The sequence below is a fragment of the Etheostoma cragini genome, chromosome 5 (assembly GCF_013103735.1).
Source record: "Etheostoma cragini isolate CJK2018 chromosome 5, CSU_Ecrag_1.0, whole genome shotgun sequence".
NCBI lineage: Eukaryota > Metazoa > Chordata > Actinopteri > Perciformes > Percidae > Etheostoma > Etheostoma cragini.
The window spans coordinates 3,291,810-3,305,647 of NC_048411.1; the positions used below are offsets into that span (position 1 = coordinate 3,291,810).

General features: G+C 40.3%; 2 protein-coding genes across 4 annotated transcripts in view; both read right to left on the reverse strand.

Annotated features, from left to right (window-relative positions):
• Window positions 1-2,183, reverse strand: part of mrps27 (mitochondrial ribosomal protein S27) — a 9,880-nt gene extending 7,697 nt beyond the window's left edge. The window contains exons 1-2 of the mRNA XM_034872363.1: window positions 1,965-2,183; window positions 1,619-1,696 (exon numbers count right to left, since the gene is read on the reverse strand). Of these exons, the coding sequence (XP_034728254.1) occupies window positions 1,619-1,696; window positions 1,965-2,037 (151 nt within the window). The 5' untranslated portion in view covers window positions 2,038-2,183. The remainder of the gene's footprint in view (window positions 1-1,618; window positions 1,697-1,964) is intronic.
• A 3,419-nt stretch (window positions 2,184-5,602) lies between these two features.
• Window positions 5,603-13,769, reverse strand: znf366 (zinc finger protein 366). Of its 3 annotated transcripts, XM_034872360.1 has the most exons (7): window positions 13,592-13,766; window positions 10,700-11,719; window positions 10,446-10,613; window positions 9,765-9,915; window positions 8,737-8,928; window positions 7,000-7,174; window positions 6,245-6,915 (listed from the first exon to the last, which is right to left on the reverse strand). In XM_034872360.1, the coding sequence occupies exons 2-7, from the start codon at window positions 11,710-11,712 to the stop codon at window positions 6,245-6,247; spliced, it is 2,370 nt and encodes a 789-aa protein (XP_034728251.1). In that variant the 5' UTR covers window positions 11,713-11,719; window positions 13,592-13,766. The 3 variants fall into 3 exon arrangements, with proteins under 3 accessions (XP_034728253.1, XP_034728252.1, XP_034728251.1); XM_034872362.1 differs by lacking the exon at window positions 8,737-8,928 and having other exon boundaries at window positions 5,603-6,915; window positions 13,592-13,769; XM_034872361.1 differs by lacking the exon at window positions 13,592-13,766 and having other exon boundaries at window positions 5,603-6,915; window positions 10,700-11,712.
• Window positions 13,770-13,838: the final 69 nt, after the last annotated feature.

The following is a 13,838-nucleotide window of genomic DNA, read 5'->3' on the forward strand; positions in this document are numbered from 1 at the left end:
AGCAAAAAGAACATCAAAGCTCGTCTCAATTTCTCCACAACACATCTTAATGATCCCCAAGACTTTTGGGACAACATTTTGTGGACCGATGAGATAAAAGTGGAACTCTTTGGAAGGTGTGAGTCCAAGTATATCTGGCGTAGAAGGAACACTGCATTTCATAAAAAGAACATTATACCAACAGTGAAATATGGTGGTGGTAGTGTGATGGTCTGGGGCTGTTTTGCTGCTTCAGGACCTGGAAGACTTGCCGTGATAAAAAGGAACTATGAATTCTGCTGTCTACCAAGAGATCCTGAAGGAGAATGTCCGACCATCTGTTCGTGTACTTGAGCTTAAACGAACTTGGGTTCTGCAGCAGGACAATGATCCTAAACACACCAGCAAGCCCACCACCGAATGGCTGAAGAAAAACTAAATGAAGACTTTGGAGTGGCCTAGCCAAAGTCCTGACCTGAATCCTATTGAGATGTTGTGGTATGACCTTAAAAAGGCCGTTCATGCTCGAAAACCCTCTAATGTAACTGAATTAGGACAATTCTGCAAAGATGAGTGGGCCAAAATTCCTCCAGGACGCTGTAAAAGCCTCATTGCACGTTATCGCAAACGCTTGGTTGCAGTTGTTGCTGCTAAGGGTGGCCCAAGCAGTTATTAGGTTTAGGGGGCAATCACTTTTTCACACAGGGCCAGGATGGTTAGGATTTTTTTCACCTTTAATAATAACCACCTTCATTTACAAATTGCATTTTGTGTTTACTTGTGTTGTCCTTGACTATTGTTTAAATTGGTTTGATGTTCCGAAACACTTAAGTGTGACAAACATGCAAAGGAAAAGGAAATGAGGAAGGGGGCAAACACTTTTTCACACCACTGTACATTTTAATTGTGAAACTTTGTAAGTAAATTCTGAATCTGAAACGTTATGTGTCAGATAAATGTAATAGTACAAGGTTTCCTCTGAAGTAGAGGTACACTGTGAGTCAGTAGTAGGCTGTAAAGTGGTGTTGCATATTAAGTGCTTTGGGGTCCAAGTAATTTTGGGGTACAATGGGTCTGGACAAGGCTTAAAGCAGCAATACCACAGGCCAAGCAATCGGCCTGTCCCAAACAGGCACATTTTGAATGGACAGACACTGTACTGGTATTTTAAAATTCAAACTTTAAGACTAAAATACTTTTTTGCCTCAATTTGGAAGACCGGTGTAACCGGTGTCCTATGCAGCCTTAACTTGCTATCCAAGAGGAAGACACACATAGAGAGACACATTCATATTTAACAGTGCATTATTATTTTTTAACTGTTAGTAATCACTACACACAGGCCTGAAATGTACACACACACACACACACACACACACACACACACACACATGCTATAGGACCAAAGCCCTGAGGTGGCCTTGCTCAAGGGCACCCGGCAGTGCCAAGGAGGTGAAGTGGCCTCACTCCAGGCTACCGATCCACACTCCAAACAGGGACCAAAGAGACTTGAACCGACGACCCTTCGGTTACCAACCCAACTCCTTATGGACTGAGCTACTGCCCCTCGTCGTCACAGGCTGTCCAGCTCATTAAATATAATATGTTAATTAGCATATAAGGAATTAGCAACTCTTACCCAGGTTCTGAGGGTCTTTCTCTCTCGCCTCCCACACTTTGGGATCTGTGTAAGTTGCTGAGAGCAACCATCTTCGGGCTGCGAAGACAAACAGTCATCCAGGTCATGTAGATACAAATATTTTATGTTTAAATGCTGGTTAATATTCCTTTAAGCGTGTTGAAACCTAGGTAACGTAGCCGAGTTAATGTAGCTACATTGGGTAAGCTAACAACATGAACTGGGACAATTTAGCCCCTAAACATCCCAAAAATGATATTGAAGAACAAAGAAATAGACGATAGACAAGGAAATGCAATTATTTAAAGCTCTAGTTTTATCGTGGTTGGATGTGGGATGCGAGTACCTGAAAAAGACGGAGATAAACATTTAACTTTGACAGCTGAAGTCACACACCGCTTCCACACGGAGGCTGCCATCTTTGGACGATACCATTACTCAGACGGGGTTGGGGGTGTTTGAAATTCCCCTCAAACTAACAAATGACACAAACTTACAAATTTAAAGTATGTTTCTGATGAATAACGTTGCAAAGCGCAAAAGAGGCCGAATTTATTTTATTAGCTTATTGCCTAAAACTCAGAGCATGTTCAAATATAACCAAACATCATATCATCAAATAAAATCAAAATCCTCCAGTGCCAGTGTTTTAAAGATGAATGTTAATTTATTTATAAGACATTATTCATTCACAAAAAAAGTTTCCTTAAATATTGGATTTTTCTTATTTTTTGAATTAAGGCATTAAGATCAATTTCCAAAAGATGACCTACCATAACATCTGTATCTCTAACGCATACATCTTTTTTTAATCTTCCTTAGCCAATGTTCTTGTTGTCAGATTGATTGACATAAGTAAAACTCACATAAATTGGTTGGCTGTGGTGAATAAAAGTTCTCTTGAATGTGAAAATCCTTCAACATGAAATAAGAGAGCAGAACAATTGAACAACACAGATGTTGTGTCAATGGAGGGCGCTGTTAATACAAAGAAGAGACAGGCCAACACAGTAAATGAACTGAGGTGGAGGTGCAGCAGCTCCATTATATGCTGTGGCACTGCATATAAAGCCATGAAAAGTCCCAATGTTGGTTATGGACATATTTGTCTGTGCACAGCAGATCAACTGACCTGTTGTCCTCTCACCGCCAGTTTTAGTTGTTTATTCGCACTACAGAAGGACAGCGCTCAGCTATAATTACAGTAATAGTCTTCGGCTGTGGGTCAAAGGTGGTGGCAGGTTGAGACTAGGGTGGGACGGTTTTGTTCAACAAAACGTGGAAGAATATAAGCACCATCTCGTTTTCTCATTCAGCAGCAAAACAGGAAGCTTAGCTGCACTAGACAGAACTGACAGGAAGTACACATTTCTACACGCACAAGTGGGGATACAGTTATCTTTTCAGGAATACACTCTGACTAATTTATTTTATTCTATTCTATTGTTGTGGTTTGGTGGTGCACTGCTGTGTGCTTGTATTGCTATTGTTGGATCCAATGGTGTGCAATCGATTTCTGTCAATGCAAAGAAGTCAGTCAGCCTTTTTGTTCAGTATCTCAGGTACTCGCATCTAATGTCTGCTTCCTTTTTAAATCACAGCCATTACATCATATGGCAAATTAGTATCTGAATAGGTAAATGAGAAACAATAACCACATTATAAAACGTTTGTTTATTCAATGTGATTTTAGTGGGGTATTACGTTATGCTTGAGCGTCAATTGTGCAAGCTAGTCATCGTAGATTTTATTTGCACAAGTTAAAACCAAAGAACATAGAGATCATGTGCATGGAGAAAAAAGTAAAACGAAAGAGTTTTTCTATCACCTCTAATAGAATAAAACCCAAAAATATGATAAAGCGAAATGCTACCACATTTATTAATGTAGAATGAATTATCATCTATATATATATACAGTGGCTTGAGAAAGTTTATACACCCATGCTAAAGTTAATTAAAAAGATGAATAAAAAAGCATCTTTTGGAAATTGATCTTAATGCCTTAATGCAAAAATTTAAGGAAAATCCAACCTTTTAAGGACACCAATTTTCTTTGTGAATGAATAATGTATTGTATATAAATAAATGTTTTTCCTTAAAATACAGGGGGTTTAAGGATACTCATCTCTATGTTAAATTCCCCTGGAGGCAGGCATATTTTTATTTTTAAAGGCCAGTTATTTCATGGATCAGGATACTATGCATCCTGATAAAGTTCCCTTGGCCTTTGTTTAAAAAAAAAAAATCATCACATACCCTTCACGTTGCCTAGAGATGGGGAACTTTCCTATTGATCATCTCTCAATGCCAATCAAACCAGCTATTAAGCTAACTGAAAAAAAGCCATGCCAATACCTAGGCATGGTGAAGGGTATGTGATGATGTGGGGGGGCTATTTTAATTCCAAAGGCCAAGGGAACTTTATCAGGATGCATAGTATCCTGATCCATGAAATAACTGGTCTTTAAAAACAAAACTCTGCCTGCCTCTATGGGAATTTAACATAGAGGGGTGTATACTTATGTCCACTGTATTTTAACATAGGGTTGTGTATACTTATACTCCCTGTATTTTAACATAGGAGGGTGTATACTTATGCTCCCTGTATTTTAAGGAAGAATATTTATTTATTTACAATGCATTGTTTATTCACAAAGAAAATTTGTGTCCTCAAAAGGTTTGATTTTCCTATTTCTTTGTAATCAAGGCACTAAGATCAATTTCCAAAAGATGTTTTTTTAATTTCTCTTTTAATCAACATTAGCATGGGCGTGTAAACTTTATCAAGCCACTGTATCTACAGTATTTCTCCATCTATCTATCAATTTCTCAATCTATCTATCCATCTGCTCTATTTGAATTGGAACTTTGACTCAGTTAAAGATTCTAAGTACTTCTTCCACCACACATACTTGCAGCCTGACGATCAGAGTTAGTGTCTGTAGAAAGGTAGATATAGTGTTTATATTTATGAACTGTATGTCTCAGGCCCACCTTAGAATGTGTAACAGTAAATGTGTAACATCAATTGCTTTGTCAACCGATTCTTACCCCGGGATTAATTTTCCCATCACTACAGTATCTACCTGTTTGCCTGCGTGTCAGGGTGATCTTTGCATTCTCGTGATCTCTCAAGTTTCAGTTCATCAGAAACACACAGGAGGGATAGAATTACCTCGTGAAACACTATCTTTCATGACATCTCTGAGGTGTGGTCAGTTATGTGTTGTTCCTCAGAGATTGCACATTGTGATGCTGCTGAGAGAAGCTGATTGGATAGGAGACAGTGATAACAAAAAGGAAATCCACCTTCTGTGGTTCCTCTCTGGAGCCAGTGGTTGGGATTGAAATGTGTAGGTGAGGAAAGGAAAGGAGAGGAGGATGTGAGAACTTCCTCAAACTGTTTGCAGTTTCGTCCTTTAGGACAGGGTGGTCGTCGATGGTAGAAATGGAGAAGCAGCTGTTCTGCATTTCATTTGACAAGAAATGGCTCGGTGTTTACCTGAACTTGCACGACAGAGGATGTATAGAGGTGAAATGTAATACAATGTAATGTGGGGATTGAAACACTATAAATTATACTTTAAATTACCTTTTCGCTAAATCATACATACATACAATACAATATACATATATATATATATATATGTACCGAGCCATCTGCAATGAGCAGAAACAATGCTTTATTTTGAGTCATAGACATATGAAGTCTTTGTCTGGGACACCCACTGTGTCCGTCAGGGGTGTTTGATCACAACCTAAAAGAGAGAACGGGAGAGGTGTTTTCTCTTCCTCTTCCTCTGCTTTGAAAGAGAAGCAGGAGGAGAAGGACAAACTTTTTGAAACTCACAGTAATCACTGTAAATTATGTGTCAGACGGAGAGGATTGAGATGTGATAAACAGTGTGTTCCTTAAATCTAGTCATAGGGGTGTTTAAACGGTGCCTAAAAACACAAACGGCAGGTTCATTACAAGGGTTCTAAGCTTTTATTTGTGTATTCATTTAGCAGAATCACATTCAGATGACCATTCATCACACCGCCATGCAATAGAAACACAGCCATCCCTGCAAAACTATCTAACAAAAGCAGATACATAAAAATAATCTAAACATTAGAATCACAGTTTATTTCATAAAGACACTCAGTGAATTAAGAAACTCAAGCTTTGGCATGTCTGTTAACAGCACACTGTCCCAGAAACAAAACAACACACAGAAAAAAACACAAAACATGCACACTTGTTTGAGCAAATTCCCATTCTTGATTATTATATCATATTTTTACACATTTAAAAGAGTTAAGGCAGAATAACATATTTGAGTCAGTAATGCAAAATAATTAATAAAAATGTTTTTTTTTACATATAAAAGTCAAACCCAATCACATTTATTCACTCATAAAATGTAAATGAACCTGGTTTCAGTGCCTGTTTATCAGTGTATGATATGTTCTGTATTTTATGCTTCACAGCTTTGTATTTCAGTTACTTCTTCGTTATTTTTGCTCTTGATAAACACCATGTGTTTTGTGCTCACCTCTATTCCACATCTTTTATAGACCTACACATTTTACTTCCACTTTCCTGTCAGAAGACCACCAGGCTTGCCTAAAACCCTGCATTTCATTCTTTGTCTTGTTTTTCCTCCTGTGAACCGGTAACTCCCATGAATTCACTTGTGTGCAAATGATCCACTATTTCACCTGTATGTGATCTGCTCTGGTTCCTCTCTGCTTCATCACACAAGCCATCAGTCTGCTGTTTGCTTTGCTCTGGCTCATCATCATCATCTTCTAGTTCTGAATCGGAGTAATAAACGTAAGACTTTCTACGGCATGTTGGATGCTGGTACACCTGGTGACCCACCTCTAAACCAGACTCATAGGCTATTTCTTCTGACTGTAAGCGGGGCACCTTGTCCCTCCCATCTGCTCCTAACTCCCTTTCATATGTCTGTTCATCTAAACTATGCTGATACCTGGGTTTCTGCTTGTCCCCTGACCTTAGATCAGCTGGAGACCCCTGCCCTCTCTTCTTTAGCTCAGGGATGTACTGGTCTTCGCCTGCCGGCTCATGCGGATCCACCTCAGGGCTGTACTGGCTCCTTCTGTACAAACTCTCCTCATCCTCCTCCTGACACGAGCTTCCAGGGACGCTCTCGCCATCCGACTGGGAGAGACGGAGGCCGGGAAGGCCCGGGGGCTTCTGGGAAAGATCAAACGGCTCCTTTTGGCTGAAGCGGGTAAGGAGGCCCATGGGAGTGGACAAGCAGAATCGTCCTCTTTGACGAAACACTGAAGTCAAAGAAATTAGAAATGACATCAAGCAACTTTTTCAGCATAAAATGCATTTAGCTTTTACAATATGTGCATCCTTACATCTTTCATCCAGCCCTCTGTCCATGACACCGTGTTTGACCTTCATGTGTCTGGTTAGGTTTCCTTTCAGGGTGAACTTGCTCGGGCAGTAAAGGCATTTAAAGGGTTTGCTGTCTGAGTGGAGATGCATGTGGCCCATTAGGTTATGCATCCTGTTGAACTCCTTCCCACAAAGCTGAAAGATAAAAGGGAGAGAGGTGTATGGTCAGGTAAGTTGCCATTTGCCAAATAAGAAATTTAGTATTTTTTTTTCATGGTTGACATTCCTTGCAACTCAGATGGGAACAATAACTTCCTGGAGTCTCCGCTGAAAACTGTCCCCAGCCAAGACATGGTCTGGCAGCTGTTACCTTTGGACAAAAATAAGCTAACTTTCTCTCCCTGTTCCAGTCTTTATGCTAAGCTGAAGGTACATATTTACCACACATGTGCAAGAGTAGTATCTTTTTATCCAACACCTGGCCAGAAAGCAAATAAACATATTTCCAAGTATGTCAACATATTCCTTTAGGTAAAAGTATCAATACCACAGTGTTGATTTACAATTAAAAAATCCGTACTAATGTATTATCAGCAGTCTATTTAAAATATGGAAAGTGAAAGTACTTATTTTAGTTGTTATATACAGTATGCCTGTTATAAAGAAAACTAATGTAAATAAATAAAAGAGTTGTATATATTATCTCATTACGTAATATTAATTGACCAAGGTGGTGCTAATTGTAACTAATTTATATACTGTTAGCAGTTTAGTCAAATATAAATCTGTAAAGTAACTTCATAATCCTTTAAAAGGGAGTAGTAGTGCACAAGAAAAGTACAAGCAGCTCAAAATAACTACAAGCACAGTACTTGATTGCTTTCCGCTATTGGCTGCTGGGGATATGAAAACAACAGGGAAACACCATCCATCTATTATTTTTCTTTCTCGGCCAAATCTCCTTTGTTAGATGATTAATTATTGCAGAGAGCTGAGGTTTTAGAGCAACATGTAATCATAAATGAATGTGCAGGCATTTCTATATACATAGACACAAACACCCTTTCTCCCTCGTCCTATCCTTGTTTTCCTCTTTTCCTTTGACACCCCCTCCTTCCTTCTCTCTCTCTTTCCCTCTCTCTCTGACACACACGCAAGAAAAACAGAGAGAGAGAGGAAGCAACATCGAGACAGGGCCAGGAGGAGAACAGGGAAGGGCAACTCCTGCGCTGTCCTTCCTCTGCATTCTTTTTTAATGGGGTGGTCCTTTCCTTCAGGAGGAGAGAGGGACTGTAAACTGTCCAAGAGGACCGTGAGAAAACAGGAAGCTCCCTCCGGCAGCAGAGAAAGCGAGATGAAATCTATTTGAGGGCCCTGTTCTCCAGGGAGGCTGGGGGCCATTGTTAGAGAGGCAGTTTGTGCGGTGATATCCTTCCTATGGACAAGGAGGCTCCTACTGCCAAAAGCCTCTCTGCTATCTGGTCATCGTCTAAATCATCGCACCAAACTCCAAGGTCAAAACAGACACTCCACAAAAGTGCTTTAATAGCAGCTACCACAAAATAGTAAAGGTTTGGTTCTTGGATGTGATCATTATGTTACTTCTAGACAAAGCCAGGCTAGCTGTTTCCTTGTTTCCAGTCTCTATGCTAAGCTAACAATGTGTGCTAACTTTTCCTTTCCTCAGTGAGCGAAGAGGAATCGAAGGCTAAGACATAACACAAACAGCCCCATCTGACATGTTAGATTTGACCAACCTTGCATTTATAGGGCTTGATGTCAGAGTGGACGATCATGTGAGCCTTGAGAGTCTGTTTTTGGACGAAACTCTTGAAGCACATGTGGCACTGATAGGCCCGTATGTTGGTGTGGATGAGGACGTGGCGTTTCATGTTGGCCAACAAGGTGAACTCACGACCACAGATGCGACACTTGTGCTCTTTCACCCCCTGAAGAACAAGAGAATGTAGTGTGAGACAATGTAGTTAATTAAACCTCTAAAATACCCCTGATCTGATCTGTCAGGTACATCTGATTTTTTCTTTGTGGAGATCTAAAGTTTCCAAAGTGACCAAGAAGGTTTTTTGTGGAAAACGTTTTTGAAATTTTGCCAAGACATCCAAAGTCTTGGCTTTAAATATGAACCTCAAACTACTTGCAACCTGTGCAATTGATCTATTTACATTTTATCAGTTGCACATTTTTGTATGCTCAAGTTGTATGTATTTGTTCTTGTATTTTATTCCTATCATTATTATTTCATGTATAGGGTATGTATGTATATTCTATCCTAGTATTTCATTTATATTTATATTATGCGCTGTGTGACTGATTTTGCTGCTGCAACACTGTAATTTCCCATTTTATTAGGATCAATATCTATCTATCTATCTGTCTGTCTATCTATCTCTCTATCTATCTACTTCAATGAAGACATGGTTATACAACTTATTTATACTGTCAAACATCTAATCGGGTTTTCTTACTTCAAGGGTCCTAAATGGGGGAAAAAGTACTGGAAAACTGGATTTTAAGGGGTTAAAACTAGTTTCAGGGGCCAGAATTTGAGGGGAAATTGCTTTAAGACAGCTGCCAAAGTAAGCTACTCTATGAGCCATCGTCACCGTCAAAAACGTGCACATGGAATGATGCAAATGTCTTGATGCGATAGCTAAACTCTGGTTGATGCCGAAAATCCACCCTTTTACTTCCAACCTCTGTCAAAAAACAAACAAACATTGAAATAAGGTTGTCTTTTCTCTTTCTCTTTGTTAATTAAACCTACTTTGTGAGTGAGAGTGTGCTGTTTCAGGTGGTGTGACTGGATGAACTCCATCCCACACTCGCTGCAGATGTACGGCCTGATGTCTTTGTGTTTCATCATGTGGTTCTGAAGCTGGCTGGGGTACTGAAAAGTCTTCTGGCACTCTGCACACCTGCAGGAACATCATGTATGCAGTTAACCTTTGTTTTTGGAGCCAAATAGAGAACTGTGTGTTAAAGCAGTACTTCAACATTTCAGGAAATGTGTTGTCTGTCTAGTCAAGTATTAGATGAACAGATCGATACCGCTCTATGTTTATATGTTAAACATGAAGCTACAGCTAGCAACATAGACCAAAAGCAAGGCTGAACCGCTCGTCAAATATAACACAATCTGCTTTCCAGCACCTTAATTGAACATTAACATATTATATTTCTTTTGTTTAATCTGTGCAATACAAGGGGGTCATGTGGCAGATTTAGTTGCCATTGGACAGAGTCTGGCTACGTGTTTACCCCGTTTCTGTATTCATGCTAAGCTGAGCTGCTAGCTGTGCACAGACATTAAAGTGGCATCAATCTTCTCATCTAACATTTGAACAAGACAATGAATGAGGGAATTTCCCAAAAATGTCCAACTATTGCTTAAACAATACAATCCTTAAGACATTTCAGCAAAGGGTAGAGCCAGTTTAGAACTCACCTGTACAAGGTGGGCCCACGATGGGCGGTTAGGTGCCTCTTTAGCTGGGCCAGCGTGGGGAAATCCAGACCACACTCCACACATATGTTCTCCTGTCCTTTCTCGTGCTTCAGCTCATGGGCGCGAAGCTCACTGGGGTAAGCAAAACCTCTGCCACACACACTGCAGCTAAAAGGGCGGATAAAGTGTGTGATAGATCAGGACAAAGAAAGGACAGTTGAAAATAAAAAGCATTTTACTGTTAATTCATTTACCTGTATGGCTTTACGTCACTGTGCTGCATCATGTGTCTCTTCAGGTGGCTGGTCTGAGTGAAGGCCTTGTGGCACACCTGGCACTTGTGGGGCCTCATGCCCTGGTGGGTGAGCAGGTGTGTGTGCAGGTGGCTCAGCTGCTTAAACAGCTTCCCACACAGGTGGCATCCATGTGGCTTGATGCCGTTGTGCCCAAGGATGTGCGTGACCAGGTTGTACTTGGAGGTGTAGGACTTCTCACACATACGACACTTCCATCTCTTCTGGTCTCCACCCACATCTACATAATAGCTGTCATCCACGTGGATGTTGAGACCCAGCTTTTCAGCACTAGTCGTCCCACTGCGAGGAGGTCCGTCACGGCCACGATGCCCGGGGCGGAGGTCCTCTCTTGGGTAGAAAGAACCAGGGGAGAGGTGCATGACAGGGCTGGGCATGAAGAAGGGGTATGGGAGGAGGCTGTGGTGGAGAGGTGGGAAGTACGGAGGGTGCAAGAGGAGAGGAGAGGGTGGCCAAACAGGGGAAGGACTGAAAGGCTCCTGTTTCACCTGAGCAGGTAGATTCATACCTGGTGATCTGTGATGAAGCTGCAGTCTGTTGAGCTCGATCATACCAGGGATGGGCTTAGGAGATGGGGAAGGAATGTGGCGAGACGGGAGGGAGAAGCGGATGTGGGAGAGGTGCACCGTCTTCTTACTGCTGCTTTCGTCTGCCTCCTCTGCTTTTCTGTCAGGAGATTCACCTCCTTGGGTGTCCATTTTAAAAGGAGTTCTTTTGCGTTTTTGGGATCCTTCCTTTTGGGTATAACTGGGGCCCAGCATGGGAAAGAAAACAGGGGGGCTAAACGCACTGTAGGTGTCCCTGCTGGGTGATATGCCGGGGTAGCTGGGAGGGGACAATTTAGGGTGCTCAATGTAGAGTGGAGGTGGGCTTAGGTAGAAACTGTGCTGAGATGCTTGTCTTAGAGGAGGACTTCTTGCTGGTGAGAAATTTGCTTCTGCTTCTGCTTCCATCTTCGTTCTGCATTAGAAAGAGTACAATGACTATTTCAATTAAACCTCATGAGATGTTTAGAAGGGATATGTCTCTTTGACAATGGACCCATTTTTGGTCCCAAATCAAAGTTAGTAATCACAGATTAAACCTTTAACAATGTATGCTCACATGTCTTATTATATAAAAATCAATCTGAAAATGAACTAGTAACCATAGCTGTCAAAATGTTGGAATGAAAACTACAGTATTCAGAGTAGTAAGCGCCTCAAATTGTACTTAAGTACATGTACTTGCAGTCCCCCATACAGAGACACCATTTGTACAAAAGGAATTTGGACAAAAATGTTGGACAAAAGTACATCTAATAACTCTGTGTCGGATTTCTATTTATAACATGCAACTGATTCTCTAAATGTTTCTGTGGAAAGAATGTAACCGGGACATATACAGTATTGTGTCCACACCCCCACCTTTCACTGTTCAACCTGAAACCTTTCACTTCTTTCTTTCTCACAGATCTCCTCCTCTCCTGAAATTAGGAAGTTATCTGTGAAATGTTCACCTCTACCTCCCGCACACTTTTCACTTCTCATGTCTTTTTTCTCTGCTCTGTTCATTTTTTTTTGTTTTTTGCGCCGATAACCAGGAAGAACTTCCTCTTTTTCTTCTACACTGTTGCATTTTATTCCTTATCTCTGTGAGCAGCCTAAAGTCTGAGGTTGATTAAATAACCGATAAGTTTAAAATGGTAATATGTCAAGATGTTTTAGCTATGAATAACATCTTCGCTGCAGTTACTATGTCCATACTCATGTCCATAGTGTAGACAATAGTAATGGGTAAAATGATGTTGATAGTCAGAGAGGAACTGTCCTACTTCTGCATGACATCCAAAATGTGCCTAGCAGTGTTGTACATATCTATCCATATCTGTAAATAACTCAGTGCTTATCAATAACAAAACTGCTGATCCATATAAATCAACTGTAGCATGACTGCTACTTTATTGTCTGCTACATGATAAAATACATTCCTACAAAATTACACACACAAAATACATATAATCATTAGCAGGGCTGACACTAAAGAATATTTTAATTGTCAATTAATCTGCAGATCACTTTCTGATGTAATCATTTCATCATTTGGTGTCAGAAAGTGCAGTTACAATTCCAACCCAATGAAATGTTTTGTTTTCTCTGACCATAACCTAAAAAAATTAAATTAACAATGTCATAAATTGAAGAAATGCAACAAATTATCATAATTTAGAGGCTGAAATACAGAACGTTTGGGGTTTTCTTTGGAAGAATTTTTCAAACGATTAATCAATTGCCAAAATAATTCATTTTCTGTCAATTGACTTTTAACATGAACTTCCATATTCAAATCATAATTTGATTGAATCATCTCTAAGTCATGTTTTAAAGATGAAGATGAAGATCATGAGATGAATATATACATTCTAAATTTGTCATGTTCTTTGTGCAAAAACGTACTTTAAAAAACTTACAATCAGTGCCACACACTCTTTAACAACAGGGAATGATGTCAAAAAAGGAAACACATGTTACAAGGACACAATGTAAATTTTCGATTACAGAAATAAAGAAAACATAAACCCCATGCAGAAGGCAAGAAGAATGCTATTTTGCTACTTCCAATGATTTTTAACTTCATCAGATGCATAATGACATTTTCCCTTTCAGCTAGTTTAAAACCCTCTCCTGGATATGATCCCACTTAACGTGCACTGTGCAGACACAACGGGCTACACTTTGCCCCACCGTGCATTCCAAACAATCCATTAAAAACCAAGCCCCTCCTCAAATGCCAGTCAGTGCTAAGTAAGTGTGTGTGTGAGGCTACAGCGAAGTCTGTGTGTGTGGATCTTACCAGTTGAGTGTAACAGAGTGTGATTTCTGTGATGCTGTTGGCTGAAGTGCTGCTGCAGCTGCTGCTGTTGTACCTGTTTTACTCTCCCTCCTGCTTGCACTGCAACTCTCCTGACAATGAGCCGCCCGTCCACGGATAGCATTTGAAGTGACTTAAGAAAGAGAACAGGAACAATCACTTTGTTCTCATTTTTCAGATGAGTACCTTCGGAGAGAAGGAAGGAAGGGAGGGGAGAGGAAGTCAACAA